This window comes from Aedes albopictus, chromosome 1, assembly GCF_035046485.1.
Source record: "Aedes albopictus strain Foshan chromosome 1, AalbF5, whole genome shotgun sequence".
NCBI classification, from domain to species: Eukaryota; Metazoa; Arthropoda; class Insecta; order Diptera; family Culicidae; genus Aedes; species Aedes albopictus.
The window spans coordinates 158,120,463-158,145,462 of NC_085136.1; the positions used below are offsets into that span (position 1 = coordinate 158,120,463).

Here is a 25,000-nt window from a genome sequence, read left to right on the forward strand (position 1 = left end):
TCAAAGATGGTCCTTGGTATCGTAAGCATCCGACGCTCGAACACTTCAAGTTCTTGTCCTCCTCGAACATAGTCCAGCTCTCGTGCCCGTGTAAAATCATCGCTCATATCAGCGTCTTGTGGAGCCCATAGTTGACCTCTTGATCCTCCACATGATCGACTCACATAGCTCGCTGCGCACCACGTCTTCTTGTACCGGTCAGATGGCTCTCGAGGTTGCCATCCGACATCCTAATGACGTGACCCGCCCACCGTAGCCTCCCGATTTTCGCGGTGTGGACGGTGGTTGGTTCTCTCAGCAGCTGATGCAGTTCATGGTTCATTTGCAACACCTTCCGTTCGAAACTCCAATGGCGCGTGTAACGGCGAACTTTTTTCGATCGTAGAGTTCTGCGGAGACCCAAGTAAGCTCGATTTCCTGCTACAATGCGTCTCTGAATCTCTCTGCTTGCTGGTGTCGTTGTCGGCGGGCTCCAGTGAACCCAAGTACACGAATTCTTCAACCGCCTCGATTTTATCACCGTCGACAGATTTCGGGGTGGCGGAGCCCTTGCCATTGTGAATATCGGGCAACTCACTGGAACAGACGCGCCAACTTGGTCAAATTATTGGGGGGGCAAAGCCTGGTTTTCTGATTTTTTTGTATGGGAAAATCGATAAATCATTAAAAATCGTCAAATATTGGGGGGGGGCAAAACCATGCTTGCCCCCCCTAAGTTGGCGCCTATGCACTGGAACAATCCGTTCCCAGCCATCTTAGCAAACTGCAGTAGAATCACTTGGCATAATACAGAACTTCGCGGTGATGGCGACTTGCTCCGCCAACAGTCCACTCGTCAATGAGGCAGCATCACACTGACGACGACCCCATCATGGTGCTGGCTGTCACTGATGCTTGCTAGGGGAAATACACGCATGGGGAATGCTACTCAGCTTTGTTCATACCCCACATTCTCCCTCTTCTCCGAAAAAAAAAGTGTTCTTACTAATAGGCTTGTTATTTTTACGCTCAAACCCTCAATTTCGTTCTCTTCATCCTTATGGCACCAATGCAACAAGATACACTTCAAGATACAAGAATTAAGACGAATGGCCACATTTACTTTTTTGTTTAGTAAACGCACTTTTGTTAATATCGAACCTATATCATTTGATTAATAACTTGCAATGCTAACCGATCATCTATGGGGTTTTGCCGAGCTCCAATAAAAATAACTACAAACAACACACGCAGTTGGGTGATGCGTCTTCTCTCCTTCAAGCGCACGTAGTAGCTGGCCCTGTTTTTTTCTCCCTCAAATCAATCGTTATACACTATGCGAAAATTCGACGCATTCAACGAAAACGAACATATTTTGTAAGAATTATTTGTCAAAAAAGAAAAAAGAGATTAACGAATTTGAGATTTATCAGACTAAAGATTTCGTATATCATACAACTCCATTTTCAGTGTTTCAATGTGATGGTACTGATGGACCATATATAACACACAAATGTCCTTCATTATACGAAAATAGATTCTACAAAACGAGTTCGAAAGAGGTTATACAACATATTTTCAGTAGATATGTTTTCATTGCGTACTTCGAATTTTAAACTGTTTTACGATATGCAATTTTTATGGGCGGTTTTTATTACACGTCCCTGCATTTTCCTCACGCACAGCTTTCGGCAGTTATCATGCAACGCCATTTCCTTAGACGGGTTTCTTTACACATCGCTGCATTTTACTGATGCAAACAATTTTCGGCGGTTTTTCAATAACGCCATTTCCTTGGACGGATTTCATTTCACGTCCCTGCATTTTCCTTATGCAGAAAAATTGTCGGCGGTTATCCAACAACACCTTTACCTTGAACGGTTTTCACTACACGTCCCTGCAATTTCTTTATGCAAAAATGCCGTTTCCTTGGACGGTTTTCATTACACGTCCCTGCATTTTCCTTATGCAGAAAAATTTTCGGCGGTTCGACACGCCATTAATTTGCCCAACCAAAAACCCGAGCAAAAAACCAACCCAACCAACCAACGCCGCGAGTATTTTACGGCAACATTCACAATAGTCAAACACCTCTACCATCATGCACATCAACCTGTTTGCATTTACCGTTCAACCGAGCGACAACACGATCATGTATACGATCCGAGGAATCAACGAAAGCGCGACCATCCATGCCGAGCAAGAACATGAAGAAACATGCATGCAATCATCGACCGACCAACACTCTATCCACAGCGTGCTACCAGTCGACAACAAAAATCAACCACGTCACCGCGCCTTTGTTCATGTGTTTGTGCTACAACCAAGGCTAAAACAGAACGCGGTTGGAAAAACTTTCCGCGCTCTAGCTTTCGTCAGGAACCGCAAAATTGCAACACCCACTTCACTGTGTTTGCAGCACCACCACACACTTCACACACCAAAACGATTTGTTTTCTCTCACTGTTTTTATGCCAAGTGATTCTACCTATTTTATGATTAACTTGTTATTGATTATGATGCACTCCTGGCAGGATCGCCAATGTGAATATCGGGCAACTCACTGGAACAATCCGTTCCCAGCCATCTTAGCAAACTGCAGTAGAATCACTTGGCATAATACAGAACTTCGCGGTGATGGCGACTTGCTCCGCCAACAGTCCACTCGTCAATGAGGCAGCATCACACTGACGACGACCCCATCATGGTGCTGGCTGTCACTGATGCTTGCTAGGGGAAATACACGCATGGGGAATGCTACTCAGCTTTGTTCATACCCCACAGCCATCATGTACTTTGTCTTTGAAACATTAATGACTAATCCGATTTGAACATGGTGACTCCGTAGCTTGAAGGAATAGAAGCGCCAGTCTAGCGAATTGGGAGTCGTGGGTTTGAGTCCCACCGGGGTACGTGGATTTCTTTTCATAATTAAAATCTCAATTTGTTCATCGAGCACATGTTTCTGTTGTGCACATGGATGTCAAAGCATTATCAACAAAAAAATGTGATTAATATGAGGCAATTATGATAAACTTTGTCGTGTTCTTAGACATTCTATCAGAATCTGCGAGTCACTGTTCGGTTTTCAGTGTTCATAGGAAACTTGGCAAAATAGTCAAAGTGTTTGAACGGTTTGGACATATATTAACCTTCCGTAACTCGCGTGGTTGGCCACCACCGTCAGCACCACGCTAATGCTGAGTACAACTGGCGAGATTTTTTCAACGCGTTGTACAAAATACAACAGCGCGATCGCTCGAGGGTTAAAAGGAATTCCTTTCAAGTTATAAAACACGTCAGTTAAAATTTTTAAGCAGCCTCAAATTAAGAACTACTTGATCGAATTTGACAAACTGCCAGTTTAGATGTTTATTTTTGACCTTTCTATACACATCGTTAGACGATTTGCACTAATAGTCTGCGCTAATAGCTTAGATTACGTAACATACATTTTTTGCCCAATTTGCGCGGTACAGAAACACGATCACCAGAAAGAAAAAAAGGGTTAAGCGTAGAAATGGTTATTTCAATAAAATGAGAATAAAACAAAGTGCCAATTATGTGCCAGATACTACTGTGGTAAAAAATCCAATTGAAATCCAATAATTGAGGTGTTCCAATTTCCATTGTACTGAGCTAAGACGACTCGAAAGGAGTTATCCAGACAAGTCGCCCAAAGCTAGATTGAGTAACTTTTGAAGCTCTTGTGTAAATTATATGATGTTCGATTAAAAGTTTAAAAGAGCTGATAAAATAAAACAGAAAAGGTGATGGCTTTCTGTCAAAGTTTCTCAATTACAACGGTTTACAGTTTGGATTTTTTGTTAGTAGCACTGGCGGCTAATTGTCAGGATGGATCGTTGATTTCCGGTGGTTCATTGGCGGCTGTGCGATTGGCTGCGAGGGAGTTGCTTTGCTCGTAGCGAATGTTCATCGTGTTGGCATTGCCCGGTTCCAGTACATATCCGATGGATTTGTAGAACGGAATCAGTTTATCCTTGCAATCCAGGGACATCTTGTAGCATCCGAGTCGTTGGGCAAGCAGCGACACGGTGACCACGATGCTGGAAATTATATAATTAGGGTATATGTTTGTACAGAATACTGCAAACACTTACAGTTTGCCGAGCTGCTTTCCACGGTACGTATCATCAACGACGACATCTTCTAGCCGTCCTCGAACGGAACATCCGTGAATGAATTTGTGCTCCAGTACTAGCGTTGCACTACCGATGATTTTATCGTAGCGGCTGTCGACGATTACTGTTACGTAGTAGTCTCCACTTGCACGCATTTGGGCAAATCGGTCTAGAATGAAATAGTAGAAATTAGGCTAATACAAATTATATTTTGACTTTTTGTCTCCCCCCCTTCAAAAATTTTTGGCTGGATTTTGCATTTTGAGGGGGCAGATGAAAAAAATATTTTTCAAAATTTCGGGGTTTGGTGAAAATTCTTTAACGAATCCGATGAGTTTTAAATATTTTTCAGATTAAAAGCTTTATTATTTTTATCCCCCCCTCGACCAGCCAAAGAGTGGCGGGACAAAAAGTGAAATAAATATTTGTAACGGCCTTAATTAATTAATTATCTTAACCCTTCGTACTGTGCGTAGCTTGTAATGGCAATTTATATTCCAAAATAGTATTTATACAGGACAGCTTGAAAAGAAAATTTGTTGCAATCCGCGTGGTTTATGTGAAATCGGGGGCGCTCAAAGTGTTTGAAGTTTGTATGGGAAAAAGTGGCCAAATGTATGCAGAAATCTTAAGTTTTCGATTTTTCACTATACCTAGGGTATAACCTTTCTAACAGGCGTCGGATCACTTAACGATCTTCGAGAAAGTTGTTTGGTATATAGTTACCTACAATATTACTAAAGCGTTTTATCACAGCGCCATCTAGTGGCAAAAATCGAAAACCTAAGATTTCTGCATACATTTGGCCACGTTTTCCCATACAAACTTCAAGCACTTTGAGCGCCCCTTAGACTTAACCGATTTTGCTCAAATTTTGAACGTAGCTTCAGGGAGTCTAAAACACCTGATTCAAGAGGGACTTGGCATTTTCCAAAATTTTTGTTTTTCATATAAGGTGGGCCACCCTGAAGACGGTCCATGCTGACACGCCAGATGACTCTGGGCTAATAATCAGGTCGTTCGGCCTTTGACAGGGTCGATCGACGGTGACCAAAACAATCGAGATAGAGCTTTAATAGAAGCAAAGGGTTATCCGCTATTGCGCGGTCGTCACGCTAGACGTTAAAACTGCGTCCAACAGCTTCAGCTGGATCGCCATCCCCAACAAACATTTTTACTGTACAAGAGTGGAACAAACAACTCTTAAACTCACTTAAGCTCAAGAAGCTGTTGTTCAGCTAGTTATGTTTCTTGGGTCTAGTGTGTCACACACCACCTAGGAGTCCCGGATAGCCTATGCCAAATACTGGAGAGCTATTTCAAGAACACGGTGTGCTCCTCTAAGACACCGAGCAAGGAAAAAGGAGTTACAATATCACCACTCAAGTAACATTTTAAGTTTTGTTCGGCTCTATAAGAGATCTTCATGACCATTTTTTTTAAACTCGCAATAACACAGATTTATACATCGAAACCTCTTGATAACCTTTTCAAGAGCATCGTCCGGCAAAGTGGACCGCTCTCGGAGAGGTTGTGCAAACCGTAGCAATAAAACCGTTTTGAAACCTAGTTGAAAAATGACATGCAATGCAATGACTTACTTAAAAATTGTGCCAACGAAACATCGCCCACCGACGTCAGTTGGGACAAGATCTGCAAGAAACCGCGATGAAAGTCTCCGGTCTGCAATGGGCGCACCTTTATCCATGGTTCACCGGGATTGGCGGCTGAAATGGGAGGACTGAACTTCGCCGGCGACCGAGAAAAGTCCAAGTCCAGTAGTAACGAACGGTCGTAGAGGGACAGTTCTTGCTGTTGAGGACGAAAACAGAGACAATAAAAAAAAACGGTGAATGCTTATGATTTCTACTCTGACCTTGGGAAATGTACCCAGGTGTGGTCATTAGTTGTTCGTATGGTCTAATCGCGCAAAAGGTGTATACACTTCCGCATGTGCCGGTACGATTACATTTGGGAGCGTTCATAAACTACGTATCGGTTCTAGTAGCATGCGAGAATTTAGCGAGACATTAGCATACATTCGAAAATTGTGGCTATAGGAGAAATTGGGGTTGAGAATAGACATTTTCTGAGTGACGTAGCTTATGAATCGCCCCTTATCGCCGGCGTACATTCTCTTTTGCTATTTACCACAACAAATCTATGGCATTATCAACATATACCAGTTTTGCCAATTAATACGGCGCTCGACATGCAACCAGTTTTCGATCGTTTGGATGAATGACCGGTTTCACATCGTAGGGGTGTGAAACGAGAGCGTAAAAAGTGTCTTGTGCGATGAATGCCACGTTTGCAATGACCATTACTTGATAAATTCTAAAACAAACTATACGAATTTTCACGGTCGATGACGGTGACTTACCTCGGGATGTGAGGCACCCATCCTTGCGAATACCTCGGCCACGAGTGACGAGAAGTAGATTAAGTCAATCAACGTTGATCACTGTAACTAACAACTTTCATTACCAAACGAAAGGTTCCACTGATTGAAGGTGACTTAGTGACTGAATGCGGTGTCGCTTAGCTTCAGCCACTTATGATCACCACATAATAAAATTGAAAGAAACCGCTTACTATCACTGCTGTAGAACCTTTTACGATGTACAATAAATGCGTGTTTAATAACAATCGCGATATAGACAATTTTATCTATTTGACTGCGCCTACGACTGTCAGGCTGGCATGCCAGCCAGTGAGTGACTGTGGCGTGCCAGCGTGGAGCAGCATACATACTTCATTTCACTTGAAACAGAGCAGATCGTGGTCCGAAAAGGATAGAAATGAGAGAAATGAATCGGCATCGGTAGAGGTGAATGCTAGTTTAAACAGATGGTTAAGGAAAACAAAAATATACTGCATTACAGTAAGATATGACCACCATGAATTCTGGCGACTTTTAACGTAAAATGTCTCCATTTTTTTTTAGTTTCGAATATTACTCTGAACAAAGTTGAGAAGTGCAACAACTTGAATGCTGAAATTATTTTAAAATTATAATTAAATTTAGGAATCAGTTGTTCAAAAACTACACGACGTGAGACACGTACAAAATGTTGGTTTATGCAACTAAATAATCTTTTAACATTCAAATTCATCTAGATCGCATCAAATAGGCGATGTCCAAAATATGATTTTGGCTAAGTAATGAGCTACATAGAGATGCTGTGTGGTTGCATACTTGCAGGTGTATTCTGTGGGTCTGGCGATTGCCGATTTCAGCAATAATATATAGGGTATTGTACCATTTGGGCAGGTGTACCTATTTTGGGCACTTGCCGCTATAACTAAGTCAATTTCAAACCGATTGATTTGAATTTTTGTTCAGAGCTAGATACTGTACGTGCCTAACTCTATACAAAATTGGAGACCCCCACTTCTCTACATATACAACTCTGGTATATTCATATGTTTATTAGTGTGGGTCATCGGAATTGTTTTCTCAGATCAAAGCTTTTTTGGTTCCGTTTCGGGTCCTGAGTATCTGTGCAAAATTTGAGCACGATCGGTTGCGTCTACACTTTGCGCATTGCAATTGAAATTTGTATGGGATTTTGTATGGGAAAACATACTTTTTTGCATTTTTGTTGTAAGTTGAAAAAGTTTGTCTGAAACTTTTTAACCAATACTATAAAATGATAGCCTAGGATGTTCTGAAAAACTTTGTTTGAGACCGCAAAGCGATCCGATGCTTGTGAAAATAGTTATAACCAACGAACCGCATGCATGTGTTTATGTTTTAACATGTAAAGGAAGCAACAAAATCAAACTGTTTCGCCAAGCAATGTCAACGCTATAACTTTTTTCATAAGCATGAGATCACTTCGCGGTCTTCGACAAAGTTTTTCAGGACACCCTAGGCTATGTTTTCACTTTATCGGTTACATGATTTTAGAAAAACATCGAGCTTGTTATGAGAGAAATGCAAAAAAAGTGTGTTTTCCCATGTAAAAACTCATACAAACTTCAAACGCGATGCGCAAAACGTAGACATAACCGATCGTGCTCAAATTTTGCACACTTATTTGGGTCCTGAAATGGGATCAAAAATGCTTTGATCTGATGACATACCATTGAATTTTTCATTTTTCCATATAAACGATGACCCACTCTAATGTTTATAGCCATCGCTAGAACCTGAAACAAATTGAAACAATCGTTTCCCTTCCTTCCAACTTCCACAGCACAGTGTACGCCTATAAGTTATGCAACCAAATCGAACTGTGCCGCTTGACCTTTATAGTATTCACCACACAATCTAGGCTAGGGTATCGGGATGCTTCGTTGGCATAGTCCCCTCGTTCGTCCTATCTCAACGTAAACCAAAAACTCAAACAAACATGCATAACAGGATATCGGAAAAGCTATGCGCTATACAACTGTAACATTTCGTTTCAATTTTAGCACTTTGGCACATTTATTGTGGATTTAGCACCAAATTGATGTCGGAAGTAACTTCATTGACTTCCACTGCCTTTCCTATGCGTTAAACATAACGTCGAAAGCAGTGCGCTGTATAGTAAATCTGATGCTCTATACAGCGCACTACTTCCGACGTTATGTTTAACGCATAGGAAAGGCAGCGGAAGTCATTGAAGTTACTTCCGGCACCAATTTAGTGCTAAATCCACAATAAATTGAATGAAAATGACACTTTGTTTAGCTTTTGTGAACGCCATGTTTCTTCGTCTTAGTGGGTAGTCTATACGCATGATCATAAATGGCATGATTTTGGAACATTTTGAATTAACTTTTCAATAACTGAACATTTGATGCGACGGTCAAAGACGCTATTTTGAACTTGTACATTTGTTTTCAACGAATAATAACAATTTTACAAATTGAATGTGGGCCGAATATTGAGAACATTTTTTTTCACTATGTACCCAAATCTTAGCCCATCAGTAAAATTACGTCAACAACACCAATAAAGTGGCGTTAACAACACTGCTTGCGTAAGAACCAGAAAGAACGAACAGGAAGAGAGATTTGGTATGCGGTGACTGTAAAAATATAACACAATAATAGGGTTGCGTTGTTTTCGTTACTTAATTAAGAAAGAACTTTAGTTTAAGTGATTTATTTATAGCTTTTTTTTGGAAATTTGGCTCCGAAAATGTAATTTAAGAGTTAGATTGGTGAACAAACAGAGATAATACTTTAGCAGAAATATTGAAAAAAGAGATAATAAGTGGTTCTAGTGCATGGAAAGTAATAGGCCAACGTTCCCAAGTAACAGAATTAGCTGAACAGCAGTTTCTTAAGCTAAAGTATGCTTAAGAGTGGTTTGTTCCACTCTTATACAGCAAACATGTATGTTGGGTTGTATCCACTAATAGGCGAATTTTTGTACCATAGACCAACGTTGCATACCATCACATTGAAACTTTTCAACTAAATTAGGTAAATTCTTGAATATTCACATTAGTTTACTTCCAATTGGTGAAACATGCATTGCCTAGAGTGTGTAATAGGGTCAACATTTTATTTCTAGTGCTTTTAATTCATGAGTTATGGTCAAAAGTGCCAAGGCGGCTTGCAAATTAGGCCAAGGAATGGTACATATTCCCTATCACCTTACGAACACTATAAATATCCTCTATTCAATTGGATCGTATCACCGACCTAATGCCAACGGTGACTCCCAGATCTCCCATCCTTTCCTCTAGCAAATACCCCAAGTCCATGCGGGTTGTGGGGACGCAGAGTGCTCTCGGTCTCTGGTGGCAACAACCAGTACACTCTAATATTCCTTTCCCTTCCCAGCTTACTGTATGAACTTGGCCGGCACCGTTATTGATAAAAAATGTATGAGTTGCTTAAATTGCACTTTGAGAATAAGTGGAGTGTCCCAGCCCCTTATTCAGTTGGATCTCAGTGCAATTGGTACCCGTATAGTTCAGATAAATTAGAAAGGCGCAACCATTGACATGTATAGTCAGAATTGATTGTTGATCGTAATCGTTATAAAACTTCTTGACATTTAATATTTTGCAGAAATTAAGCATTTTTTTTATTCTTCAATCACTTAACCTAATTTACAGCTCTTTTTGTCCACTAGGGCACTGCGTGAGGGATTCCAATTGAAAGCTGTACTTACACTTTATACAGTGCCTAAATGTATTCTATTCTAATTATATCGAACTGGTTGCCGTTGCGCTGGTTTCACTTTCTACCCTATCATGGTAGAATGATGAGCACGAAGATGTTGATGCGTGGCTGTTGTTGGTTGTTCCTTTTTCCAGTTCGATTGGGGGTCCATTATGTGGTGCCGTTCGCCGATGTCCATATATCCGGGTCCGTTTGAGCCATGGGCTCAGAAGAGGGTCAGTGTCAGCTGCTCTCAGGGGGAAAGAGCAACTGACGAAAGTGCCGGGGTTGGGATCGAACCCATGATCATCTGCTTATGAAGCGAACGTGTGACCAATTGCGCCATGGGCCCCGGCAAATGAAGCAGTTAACGATTTTCATTTTTCTTAAGGTGAAATCAAAATGGCTCCACAAAAAATGTTATGCATAATGCATTGGGGTCATTATGACTTACAAATTCAGACTCTTATAGAATGATGAAATTTTTACCAATTCGAATGACCCACGTCTTATTTGAAAAATAATTTCGTCTGAATGTGTTGATATGGTAAAACAATGGTTCCGGGAACATTGGCCACCGGGAATCGGCTACACAGGGCACCAAGTCGGACATGTGGGAAAGCATTAAATTTTGTAAGTACATAGTTGTGGAATGTCTCGCGTTCTGGACCATTTAGAAGGATACTGTCTTCGGCAAAGTTGCTCAAAACACTAAGAGTCGAAAAAATATACTTAGGCGACGCTGAACTGTAACGTATTCGACTCAGGTATTAATTATAATTATTATACTTAATATCTTGTGATTGATGTAATCCAGATTGGAGTAGAGCTGATGCAGATGATTGTGATTCAACAGATTCTGAGTTCAAATCTTGCCAATGTTTTGAGTTCTTCTCTAGTTTGTTCCGTTAAAGTGTTATTGAAAAGCGGAGATATTATTAGGTACAATGAGTAATTTCAGTTGAAATGCATATGAAAAGGTGACAAAAGGTAATTTACTTTTAATAATTTATTGCAACATTGAAGATGAGTTTAAGAAGCTTTTTTGCCACATTTGTTCAATCGAATCTAAATATAGAAATGAAATTTGAATATGGTGTATAGAAACGACAGGGGATACGTTGTTCAACATATTATGATTGTATTTGGGTGGAATTATTGTTGAAGGGAGTTTGTTGTAGAGAATCTGGCATTCAATCAGTAATAATGGTTTCTTGGGCCTTTAGTCCATAACATTTTGTTTAAGCAACGTTGCAGAAGAGTTTGTGATGTTTTGATGAATAGCTGAAGGTGAACTATAGCAGATGCACAACCGTAATACTATAATTGAATAAATGCAAATTATAACTACCGTCAAGGCACCATTCACCGTGGATCTAAGAGGATTCTGGGCAAATAAGGGCTGTCATTTGACACCAGTCTTATAAACATTGTTGGTGCCGCTTTTAATTGCCTCCATTATAGGTTAAAATTAAAGCAATATCCACAGAAGTAGAAAATTTTTCACAAAATTTGGTGATATTGTACAATTAGTAAAGGGTAGTAGGGTCGCCTAATTCCGTGGTAGGTCACCATTCACCGTGGTAGTAGGGACCCATTCACCGTGTATGAAAAATTTTATTCTACTTTGTTTAAAAATGATCAAAACAACCCAGCCAAGGGAATTTTCTTCATTTAAATTCATTTCAAGTAATAACTTGCAAGATTGTATTTGAAAAACGAATGTTCAAATTTTCGATTTGTTCTAGATATATGGGACAATATGGGGCACGGTGAATGGAGACCATTGATTTTAGGGTACCCATTTACCGTGCCTTTTTGTTTCAATTAAAAAGTACGAGTAATCTTACTTTCCTGTTAAACTTACTTCGGTAATGCAAAATACATACTTGATATGTGAATTTAATTGCTTCTTGGTGGAATAAAAACGTTACTACATTTAGTTTATTGCTTAAATCACCTTAGCGCAGTTTTCGTTTTTTCATTATGAATGCAGTGAACGAGTAGAAACCCGCTTCATGTAAACACACTTTAGTGTCAAAATGATACTTTTAAATGTTTCTAATGAGCGTTTTGACATGGTAACAATACATTAGTGTTGTATTGGTGAAATTGAAGGGAAATTGTCATATCTTTCAATCATAATATGGAAATAATGAAAAAATATTCGAAGGTACACGGTGAATGGAGCCCCCACGGTGAATGACGCCGTGACGGTATTTGCATGGTTGTTGTTGAACAGATTCCCATTTTTGGGTAAGTGTAGTTTTTTCTTCAACTAACACCTACAGAGGGTGGCCAAAATGTTTGGGATAGGCAACTTTTTTTCTCTCACAAAAAAAGTTCAACATGCTGTAACTTTTCATACAATACATCAACAGTTCCCAACTTTTGACTGTTTGTCAACCTATTATATACGCATAATTGATACAAATTTGAACTCGATTGGTTCATTTTTCGCGAAGGTAGAACCGTTCTCGTAAAACACTATCTTTTGGACATTTTTTTTAAGTGTCATATCTTGGAAACTAGTTAACCGAATTGATTAAATTTTTGAACGTTTTTCAACAAAATATCAATTCTTTAAAAGTCTTTAAAACATTGGTACTTTTTGAACGTTGAACAAGTTATGATGCATTGACACTTTTTGGGTCTTTTTCGAAAATATGGGATTTTTTACATCAATGTCATTACAATTTAGTTTTGATATCCAAAGATTTTGTGGAGCGCAGAGAGCACGATGGGCGGACCAGGTGGAGCGTGATCTGGCGAGTGTTGGGCGTGACCGACGTTGGAGAGCTGCAGCTGCAAATCGAGTTTTATGGCGGCAAATTGTTGATTCAGTATTATCATGAATTTAATGTTAACTAAATAAATGAAATGAATCCAAAGACTTTCTGCTTCTGTTCTCAAGATATCTATAATAAGATATATTAGAGCCTATTTGGATCAAAAGAAGAACACATTTAGTAACTTTTGTGTGGTGTTGTATATTTGACTTATTTTCCTCTATATGGGGGAAAATGTCAAACCGATATAACTTTATTCGTCGCGAGAAAATGTTTAATTTTAAAACGTCGTTTCAAGTATCAATATATTGTTGACAAACATTCAAAAATTCATTCAATTCTGTTCACTGGTTTCCGAGACATGATAGTTCAAACGGATCTAGCTTTGCAAAAGATTAAAAAAACGAGCTCAAATGATGCACATATAATAGTTTGATAAACAGTCAAAATTTGAGAATTTTTGATGCACTCTATGTTGAACTTTTTTGTAAGAGTAAAAAAGTTGCCTATCTCAAACATTTTGGCCACCCCCTGTACATTATACGTCTTAACTTAATAAGGCTGTTTTGAGAACCAGTAGCTCCACGTATCGAGCTTCCATTTACAATTCATGTATGTTCGCAGGGGTTTTTGCCGTTTGTCTCGGTTCCTTTTATTCTGTTGTTGATTTTCTGTTGCAATTCTTTTTTTTTATGGCTGGCAGAGCCGGATACCAACCCCCAACTTTTGGACGACCATAGTATAGTGTTCAGTTGAGCTTAGAGCCCTTTCCTGGCACTCGCACGTCGATCAGCCGCCCCGAACAAACGCTCTAGTGAGCCACTCCTCCAGGACATCAGATGCTCAAGTTTATTGAAGCAAACTCCCCGCCCTTATTGTTTTTTATTCGGAATCCAAAGTTACACATTGTAGTAATAAATAATTGGTATAACTTCAGGTATGCATAACACTGATACAAATCGTTCAATCAAATTTGATATGATACATTATATATTAGAGTTAGCCGATTATTCATTACTACACACACACACACGTTATTAAGAACAATCGAATTGAAGCATATTTATTGGAATAAAAAAATGCAAATAATACAACAAAATATAAACACCTGTGTACGAGTTTTACATCGATTTCATTTGTGCCATCAGATCGTCTAAGCTAACATCGTCGCCGACGGCATTGGTTGGTGTAGTATCGGAATGCGACGTCACAGCTGGTGCTTCATAAGCCAATTTTAAACCACTTGAAATAGTGTTGGGAGTTCCTGTAGACGGTTGAGCTCCTTGCGTTTCATCCTCTGCAACAAGCTCAATACCGTAGAGGTTCTCCTCGTGAAGTGGCGTGTCCTCTTCAACGACTTCCTCAACTACCTCTGCTTTAGGTCGTGCTGCATAGTCCTTCTGGCGTTCCATGCAAAACCGATCGTCGCAAGTTGGATTTGGCTTGAGACTCATCTTGGGGAAGAAGTCAATCAGCGCGTTGTAACCCAGGTAGTCCGATACGGTGCCGAAGTTTAGCAAATACTTGAGTGTGTTTTGGACCAACATGCCCGCGACAATGCCCATCGTAGTGGGCAAACTGGCAGCGCATACGCCTTCTCGCTTCAGAGTTTTTTCGTCGATGTTCTCCGCTACCACCAGCGGAGGAGCACACGCAAAGCATGCTGTTTCTCCCGGGCGAATGAACTGAATATGTCCGGAAACAGCATTTTCCGAAACACCGGACTCAAACCAGTTCAGAGACAGCTCGTTGCATGCCGTGTTGATGGCCATACGGGCTTCGAAGTTGTCTACGCAACTCAGTACCAAGTCCACAGGAGTGCCCTCTTCAACTCCTCCGGTTTTGATGGCGTTCAAAAACATATCAAACGAGTCAACCGTCGTAATGTTGTAATTGTTGGTCAGGATTTTAACGTCAGGGTTGATGAAGTTCAAAGTCTTTGCCGCAGCTTCCACTTTCGAAAGACCGGCTTGATCTGGGGTGAAGAAAAGTCGGTTCATATTGGCCAGCTCCACTTTGTCGTAATCGAAAAGAATCAGCTTCCCGATCCCGCAACGGGTTAACATGTCAGCTGTTACACTGCCTACGCCTCCAACTCCTAAAAATGCAACAGAAGTTTTGTTAATTACCTGGTTGTGAGAAAACAAAGATCAAAAATATATTTTATGCAATTTAGTATCATAATTTTTATTTTATATAACTCATTTTGGTATCATAATGGCCAACTTTTCCGAATTGGTTCATTATGCAACTGAAATGAGTTGCATAATGAAAAATAGTTGCATAATGTTCATAATGCAACTCATTTGCATTATGAAGAAAACATTGCATAAAATTTTGTATGGAACTCGTTGCAAAACTCGACTTTTTCAGCACTCTTCGTATTTATCCAACTCGGCAGGTCTCGTTGGATAAATGTACGACTCGTGCTGAAAAAATCAACTTTTTGCAACTCGTTGCATAAATAACTATTTCAGTATAGGAGCTGGGACCATTTGGGCAGGAGCACCTATTTTGGGCACTTGCAGCTATAATTCAGGTAATTTCAAACCGATTGACTTGAATTTTTGCACGTGGCTAGATACTGTGCTTATCTGATCGTGTCTCAAAAAGCAAGTCAATCGGTTCAAAATTGACTGAGTTACAGCAGAAAGTGCCCAAAATAGGTGCTCCTGCCCAAATGGTCCCAGACCCTATCTACAGTACGGAGTGTATCAGAAAGAAGTTGAAAAAGTTCAGGATGCTCTAACTCGAAGCTGGGTTGTACTATTTATTTCGGTTCTTTTATGAAATATTTACTAGGTACCGTGATATCAGTTACAATTGATCTAGCTGCCAAGTATTGTAATATAATACAACCAATTCGCTAGACCAGATTTTGTCTTCAAAAGTTTTATAAATATTGATATTATTGCATAAAAATATAGTTTTGCAGAAGTATTCACATATTTAATATGGAAATTGCATAGGTTTGGGCATTTTCTTCGGATTTATTAAACTTTAAATTTAAACTTTAATAAATGAAAATTTAGAAATCTTGTGAAAGTTTTGCGTAGCTTTTCGCGCTTTGGTGCGGTTAATTCAGATGGAAAACATATTCCCATTACTAACAAAGGCATTTCATTTACATACTGATCAATTTCACCCCGAAAGCAAAATTATCGATTTTTATTTCAAATGATATTTATTATAATTAAATGATTTGCAGTAATAGTTTCAACCTCGTTGACTGATGAACCCGTGGTCGTACTATTCAAGAATAAACGCCCAAAACTGTGAAAAGTGATCAATTTGACTTTGTGGGTTTGTGGTAACATTGAACATCCAAGTGAACAATTTTCGTTTGTTTGAATAATCTAGATTCCAGTTTCTTGAACTCGAATATGTTGTTTATTGTTCAAATTCAAACAAGTTATATACTTTTTGAGGTAAGATTAAAATCATCAGAACCAATTTCCTAAGTAATTGAACGACTATCTTGAATAAATCATCTATTTTTTCAATTCCTAACCTTATTTTATTCAAATTTCGTTTATAAAATTCAGGACTGGGATGCCATATTGAGGTAGTATAGTTAAGAGAATAAGCATAAGTTAAAATTCACAAAAAAAAGAAACTAAAAAAGGCAGTACAGTGCTTTCACACCTCACGTTGTATCTAATTCAAGTCAAGCATGAGTGTTTGAGAATTTATCTCATTGCTATTCGAAACACAGTTAAGAGAAAATCAATTTATTTCAAACCTCGCTTTATCAAACAACGTATGCAACAAAATTCATGAAAGGAAAAAAATCAATGTTGAATTCCACTGTTCCCGTAGTAACTCATACATTGAAAATTTCAGAAAACTATAATTCATCTTGTACCGTAAACCGGGGTCAAATTGATCAGCGGGGTGAAATTGATCACTCGGGTACTACATTGTAATTCCATACTAGGAACTCTTAAGCGTCGTAATGATCTTAAGCTTTTTACATCATCTGTTTCGTAGATGTCTAGAGATGAGTGTAGACTTTTAATTTTTTAGAAAAAAATTAGTTTTGCTTTATTTTTTAAAGGAATTTGCAATGTATTTCTCATTTGGCTGAAATCATTGCTAATAAACAATCAATTGCTAATGGGACTTCCCGTAAATTCTCTGTTTCAACATTTTTGTGGAGCCTTGGTTGGGATGTTATGCAGTTAATCAGAACAAGAAATAGTTATAAAAAGTTCAATTTATGAGGTAATAGTCATTTATTGTGATAGAAATCACTTATTTCAAATTAAACTGCCTACCTTTAGGCGTTCAAGGGGGAAATTTCAAAATTTAATTTTGCATTTAAAGTATTAAATTCACTAGTTGTAAGATTTTAGACGCGTTATTTGGTTTTAGAAGAGCAAAATTAAGCGGATGAAGAAATTTTCTTTTCCAATCGATGCTTAATTGCATACTGATCAATTTCGCCCCAAAGTGGCATTTCCAGTATTTTGATATTTGGAGTTATTTAACTTAAAGTTTAAATTTGTTGAACAAAATTCTGTCACATGGTTCCATGGAGATCCACAGGGTACTGGTTTTACAGAAATTCTTTTGGCAATATTTGAACAGGCACTGATGCTATCCGCAAAAGTTGTTTTAAAGTGATCAATTTGACCCCGGATTACGGTACCGACTTTTTCGAACCCTCTAAGCATAATACATACCCTCTTCGAATGAGAATAATCATTTCTAATTCCACCCTCTAATGCTTATCCTTTGACAGACACGCGTATTTCGACTGCCATTTATAATCTGCCTCAGTGGATAATAGTCACTGAGGAAGATTACAATTGGTAATCGAAGTACGCGTATGTATATGAATGAGGAACAAAATTGATTACACTCATTCGAAAACTAATATTCATCTTTTATTTTACAAATCAAACCCAATGGATTACTGCACGAATTTATACTGGCCTGCTTACTTTCACACAAAATTTGACTTTGAGCGGTGTCAGCACCTCTCAAACGTCAAATTTTCTGTGAGAGTAAGCAGGCCAGCGTAAATTCGTACAGTAATCCATGGACGTCTGTACGAATCTAGTACGAATTAATGCTGGCCTGCTTACTCTCACAGAAAATTTTCTGTGAGAGTAAAGGCAGCAGAAATTCGTGAAGAAGTCCATACTGCTACAAGTAGTCCTTAATCAAATGCAGCACCTCATATGAAAATCACAATTCTGTTTTCAATTGCGACATACGGTGTTTGGTAAAGTTAAGCTTGATTTATACATTGATGCATGTAAATTTTCGTGAATTCCATGTCATTTAATCGCTAAACAATAACATATTACGGAATACCTTTCATGAGGAGAAACTGATTCAATGAAAAATGTTTGTTTGAACATATCATGAGGTGGATCAAGCCGATCAATGTTACTCCGCTGATCAATGATACCCCGTTTTACGGTACGTATTACTAATGTTTTTAGCATGTCCTGAAACTTCAAAACAATAAATATTCATATCATAATCTATATCACTTACCTACGACGGCAACGCTTTTCTGTCGAATCCTTTCGTATTCGTTTACTATTCCCATACGCTGCAGTGCCATGAGTCGACTGTAGGGATTTGAATCCACCACTTCCGATGACATTTTCTCTATCTTCTCTCTGGCACCGCCGGAGGAACTTGCCTTCATTTGGCACAGCTCACGCTGCAGCGCCTCGATTTGTTGCTTCAGATCCTCTACCGATGCCATCTTGCGCTAAAATTGATCAATGATATCACTTATCGGTTCAGTAACATTCAAAATTGAATTAAAATCCAGCAATCAATCGTTCATACTTTCTACCGTGAGACGTGTCAATGCAATACTAACAACAACACAACATTGCAGTCTTGAGTGAACTTCATGTGCACACTTGATGATTCATTTCGTTGTCAAACTGTGCGGAGAGCACTCACAAAACCGGTGTGTTGGTTGTCCAACGCTAAAAGTATGGCAGCACAAAGAGGAGGGAAAGTGATGCCATTTTATTTTACTGAATATGTGTTTCCATGGATGACTATTAAGAGTCAATTTAATGATGGAGATATTCCAATATGTTCCCGCTAAATTTCCAATATATGAAAATTTATTTAATTTTGTTTATTTCGATAAGTAGTAACATTGCCACGAAACATCAACAGTAGCACAGTGTTAGGAGAGGTCAATTTTCCGATTGCCAAAAACTAAAGCTAAAAACAAAATTACTGTAAGAAGTCGGAAATGTGCACATCAGAAACATGTGCTCGATGAACAAATTGAGATTTGAATTGTGAAAAGAAATCCACGTACTCCGGTGAGACTCGAACTCACGACTCCCAATTCGCTAGAGGGGCGCTTCTATTCCTTCTAACTATGTAGTCACTCGACTATCTCCGTCGCCAGTAGGCATAGAGCTGAATTCGATTTTACAGTCGCACATGGTTATCTTCTTTTCACAATCCAAACCTTCTTCGGATGGGATTAGATGAAAAATCTCAAAAAGTTGAGCTGGTATAAGTTCCAAGTACTCTTCGAAAGATACCTTGGTAATCTAATGTCCAGTCGTCATAAAATTTGATAGGTTTTTACTAGGATGTTGTAGCACACTTTGTCAAAAATCTCTAAAATTGTTGAGTTGTGCTATTCTCAAATACTTTTCGAAAGATATAGGGTGTCCCAGAAAGTATGGGCACAACTTTGTATAGCGAAAATACAATCATTTTTTTAACAAACAACATTTTTTTATGTTTTTATATTTTTATTCAAAGTACTTTAATTGATACCTGTAAACAGTTTATACATTAAAAAGAGTTTTTGTATGCAGAATGTTTAAAATGAAAAAAAAAAACATCTTCCAAAAATTCTGCATAAACTTCTTTTTTACAGTTTTGCCAAATCTACAAATTCGACACATTTTTTTTCGATTTTTTTACATGATATATTTGAAAACATGTTTCCTCAGATGGTTGATTGAAATTGTTTATAAAAATATGTATTGCCTGTGCGTACGGATATTTCAGAATTTTGAAAAAAAAAACTGAAAAATTTGCCTTTTCTATTTCTGGATAAGACATGCCCACAGACTTTCGAGTTTTAAAACATGTTTTAACGAGAATAAACATACCTAACTCAAACTACACTTTATAAACGGGTTTTCAAAAAAAAAAAGATTTTTGGTGTTTCAATTCATTTTTCAGGTTCAAAAGTATATGTTTTCAATTCAAACTAAGGGTTGCATAATAGATACACATGTAGAAATACACGGATATTTTTTTAAATTTTTTATCGAGTTTAATTTTATAATGATGATGATGGTGATGATTGTGTACCCACAATCAGCGCAAGGATTACCTATGGCTGCAGAGTCATACCGGAAGGGAATGATCTACCTGATGGTTTGTTGTAGCAGGGTAAGCTAAATTCACTGGAAACCTTCGGAAAACAACACGATGGTTGTTATCTCGTGACAAAGTCTGGCCACCCCACGAACATTTGCCCAGAAACCAGTTCATTTAGCTTCCTTAGACTACCCCTCCCAAAATCCCAAGTATCATGTAATTTAAATATAATTAATTATATAGTTGATCAATTACCTGGTTTTACCTGAAACAGTAAATATTATTATTATGATATATAATTGACATACATTACAATTACTACTTTATTTACCTGATCAGCGCTGAAACAAATAGTTATTATAGTTATTAGTTACAGTTAAAATCAAGCAAATAACACTTAAACAAATAAAGTATTAGTAATAAAAAACCAAAATACAAAAATAAAACAAAACACAAAAATTAACCAAGCTGAAGAGTTACGAAATCAAAATTTGTTATGGTAGATCTTACGCCGTAGCGCACCATTATGAGGTGATCTACCCACGTTACGGGTTATTTTATCGAGTTTAATTTCATGCACAGAAAACAATTTGTTAGGCGATGTTATTGAAAAATATAGCAATTTTGATCAGAAGCTTTAAAAGGTCTTAAAGAAATGTTCTACCGCATTCAAACGGAGAGGTAAATGCGAATTTTAATAATTGGCAATTGATGTTAATATATTAAGGCAGGATATGTGTGAAAATAAAATTTGTTTATGTATCCATTCCCAAATGACAAAGCTGCAAAGTTGTGCCCATACTTTCTGGGACACCCTATGCCTCGGTAACCAAACGTCCAATCGAAACAAAAATGAATAGCGTTCTATTGCGCTTAGCAAGAAAAAAATTATTTTCACACTTTTACCGATCTGTCAGTCAGTTGTGCGCAAGGGTGAATCTCACATCATGGGCAGTATCCATATTTGCATTACTTAAAACATACCCAACCGGTATCGACCGCGTGCGATCAGCACAAGACCTGGTACAAGACCGAAAGCAACAAATAATGGCGCAACCAATCGAATCAGCAACAATTTCTGAAAATATTAGGGGGATTCACTTAACAGCGTAAACTGATTAAACTGATTAAACGTCGCGATCACCAAGGCAATCTTTGATTATTTCATTCGCAAAATTACGAAACATTTCAAATAAGCAGAAAATCATGGCTTACGCAGCATTTTAATCTGTTTAGTGAATCCCCCTATTGTTTTATTTCCGTTTCATTAAAACAATCTCGAAATGGACCATAATGAGTCTACTTACCTTTCCACGCAAGTTATCAACAACAACAATCAGCGCCGGTGGGCGAGCGTCGATGTTTGTTTTGATTGCAGACAATGGAAATGTGCTGCGTGTAGCTTTGGCGCGCAAGACGTCGTCTGCTTTCTTGCTCCTGATTGGCTGCGCGCAACTGGAGTGGAGCTGCGCGTAACTGCCCGGCGCGCAAATTGCGCAACGAAAGAAAAACTATACAAAATATTCGCAATACTAGGATGTGGTAGCTTTCGCTTGCTGCTAAGAGAACCCAAATCGATTGACAGACGGCTGAGAAACGTGCGCTAAGGTTTTAAGGTGAAACATCAAGAAATCCCATTGCAATTTTGCATACAAACTTTAGAGGCACAAAGCAGACAAACGAAGCGTCGAATCAAGCCGCACTTGTTAATCCTGGCTTTGCTCACTTGCAAAAAGAAGCAGCTTTTCCAAATCAAGCGCATTTGTTTACGAACTTTCAAGATTGGTGCTCTTGAAATCGTGAGTAGGGGTTCAAGTCGGCCATTGTGGCAGCCATATTTGTATCCTCCGAAGTTTCTCCTTAAAACGCACAATCACACATACATACAGACATTTGCTCAATTCGTCGAGCTGAGTTGATTGGTATATGAGACTCGGTCATCCGGGCTTCGGATCGAAAGTCGGTTTTCGAGCGATATTTATACCCTTCTTATGAGTGCGAGAAGAGTGAAAACGTTATTGAGACCGAAACTACAAGCTTACGAGCTTACTTAATAAGCTCCAGATAAGCTCCAGACCTTTTATCCTCTATAGATGTCGCGGAAATTTGGATGTTGTTAGTGACCACAGGATATGCTTTGCCGTTGTTTACGCACCAGATTGGCAAAATACTATACAGTAACGAACTCACCTAACGAGATGAAATCAAGCACTCTGGCGACGACTGCCCTTAGGCCTCCCGAACAACTGGCAACAGTATACGAGGGGGATTCACTAAACAGCGTAAACCGATTAAACTGATTAAATTTCGCGATAACCAAGGCAATCTTTGATTGTTTCATACGCAAAATCATGAAACATTTAAAATAAGCAGAAAATCATGACCTACGCAGTTTAGTGAGTACCCCTATTTATTTATTTATTTCGTCAAACATAGGGGAGACTGGGGAGACTTGATCCCTTTTTCTTAATTTACCTGAAACTCTAAGAAAAACACAAAACTAGATCCAATTTCCGTACAAAATGGCAGGTAAACATCTATTGCAAGTTAATACACAACAGAAGGCCTTTAAATTATTGTTAAAGTTTTCAAAACTGTGTTTTTATGAAGGCATGTCTTATTATACATTTTTCAAAAATGGGTGACACTTGATCCCCCTTTGAGCACATGGTTTATTTAAAGGGAAAATAATCCCAGAGCCTTCCTATTCATTTTCTTTTCGAGTTTTCTTGTATTTTCGATGAATATGGAGTGTTTGAAATTGTAAGATTTCCTTAAATTTTTAAGGATATGCTGTATTTTCAAAATGGGGAGACTTGATCCCCCTTTTCTTGGTTTGTACTAAAGTTATAATTATCTGACACATTGTATCGTTAAATAGACTAGAATTCCAAGTAAATAGAGGCTTCCGAATAGAATTTTATTTTTCACATGTATAATGTGTGTGTAATCTTCGAGGGATCAAGTCTCCCCATGTCACCGTTGTTAATACTAAACTGAATTAATTAAAATGTGTTAACAACAGCCTTATTTGCTTCAAACTATGTACTGTGAAATTTTGACACGATTTGGTTCAATTTTCACAAAGTTATTGAGATTTTTCGGAATCGCCTAAAAGATTTCTGAAGGACTGAAAACAAACCATCAGCCGTTAAAAAATAATGCAATGTACAATCGAAATCTTACTTACCTTACCGGTCAGGCTAAGGCCGGGGTGGCCTCTGCTGTACATAGTAGCCGCCTCCATTCCACTCGGTCCATGGCTGTTTGTCTCCAGTTCCGCACTCTGCGTAGGGTCCGCAGATCGTCCTCCACTTGGTCGACCCACCTAGCTCGCTGCGCTCCACGTCTTCTTGTACCGGTCGGATGACTCTCGAGAACCATTTTAGTCGGGTTGCTATCCGACATCCTGATGACGTGACCCGCCCACCGTAGCCTCCCGATTTTCGCGGTATGGACGATGGTTGGTTCTCTCAGCAGCTGATGCAGCTCGTGGTTCATTCGCCTTCTCCAAGTCCCGTCTTCCATCTGCACACCGCCGTAGATGGTACGCAGCACCTTCCGTTCGAAAACTCCAAGGGCGCGTTGGTCCTCTGCACGTAGGGTCCATGTTTCGTGCCCATAGAGGACGACCGGTCTAATCAGCGTTTTGTAGATGGTTAACTTCGTGTTACGGCGAACTTTATTCGATCGTAGAGTTCTGCGGAGTCCAAAGTAAGAACGATTTCCTGCCACAATGCGCCTCTGAATTTCTCTGCTGGTGTCGTTGTCGGCGGTCACCAGTGAGCCCAAGTACACGAATTCTTCAACCGCCTCGATTTCATCACCGTCGATATGAATTCGGGGAGGCGGGCGCGGTGATTCCTCCCTGGAGCCCTTTGCCATCATGTACTTTGTTTTCGACACATTAATGACTAATTCGATTCGCCTGGCTTCACTCTTTAGTCGGATGTACGTTTCCGCCATCGTCTCAAATTTACGAGCAATAATATCAATATCATCGGCGAAACCAAGCAGCTGAACGGACTTCGTGAAAATCGTTCCACTCGTGTTTATCCCCGCTCTTCTTATTACACCCTCCAAAGCAATGTTGAACAGCAAGCACGAAAGACCATCACCTTGCCGTAACCCTCTGCGAGATTCGAAGGGACTCGAGAGTGTCCCTGATACTCGAACTACGCACATCACTCGATCCATCGTCGCCTTGATCAACCGTATCAGTTTATCCGGGAATCCGTATTCGTGCATAATCTGCCATAGCTGTTCTCGATCGATTGTATCATACGCCGATTTGGAATCGATGAACAAGTGATGTGTGGGCACGTTGTACTCGCGGCATTTCTGCAACACCTGGCGGATGGCGAACATCTGGTCCGTTGTAGCGCGTTCACCCATAAATCCAGCCTGATATTGCCCCACGAACTCTCTTGCAATCGGTGATAGACGGCGGCATAAAATTTGAGAGAGTATCTTGTAGGCAGCGCTGTGATCGCGCGGTAGTTCCCGCAATCCAACTTGTCGCCCTTTTTGTAGATGGGACACACGATACCTTCCATCCATTCCTCCGGTAATACTTCCTCCTCCCAAATCTTGGTAATGACCCAGTGTAGTGCTCTCACCAGTGCTTCTCCACCGTATTTTAGAAGCTCG

General features: G+C 39.2%; 2 protein-coding genes across 4 annotated transcripts; both read right to left on the reverse strand.

Annotated features, from left to right (window-relative positions):
* Window positions 1–3,282: 3,282 nt before the first annotated feature.
* Window positions 3,283–6,870, reverse strand: LOC109431348 (probable glucosamine 6-phosphate N-acetyltransferase). 3 transcript variants are annotated; one of them, XM_019707566.3, is made up of 5 exons: window positions 6,717–6,870; window positions 6,505–6,591; window positions 5,723–5,933; window positions 4,101–4,290; window positions 3,283–4,046 (listed from the first exon to the last, which is right to left on the reverse strand). In XM_019707566.3, the coding sequence occupies exons 2-5, from the start codon at window positions 6,523–6,525 to the stop codon at window positions 3,830–3,832; spliced, it is 639 nt and encodes a 212-aa protein (XP_019563111.3). In that variant the 5' UTR covers window positions 6,526–6,591; window positions 6,717–6,870; the 3' UTR covers window positions 3,283–3,829. The 3 variants fall into 3 exon arrangements, with proteins under 3 accessions (XP_019563111.3, XP_019563112.3, XP_019563110.3); XM_019707567.3 differs by having other exon boundaries at window positions 6,505–6,585; window positions 6,717–6,855; XM_019707565.3 differs by having other exon boundaries at window positions 6,505–6,852.
* Window positions 6,871–14,052: 7,182 nt separating this feature from the next.
* LOC115260709 (ubiquitin-like modifier-activating enzyme 5) lies at window positions 14,053–18,951 on the reverse strand. Its single transcript, XM_029861931.2, has 3 exons — window positions 18,830–18,951; window positions 18,527–18,749; window positions 14,053–15,116 (listed from the first exon to the last, which is right to left on the reverse strand). The coding sequence occupies exons 2-3, from the start codon at window positions 18,741–18,743 to the stop codon at window positions 14,140–14,142; spliced, it is 1,194 nt and encodes a 397-aa protein (XP_029717791.2). The 5' UTR covers window positions 18,744–18,749; window positions 18,830–18,951; the 3' UTR covers window positions 14,053–14,139.
* Window positions 18,952–25,000: the final 6,049 nt, after the last annotated feature.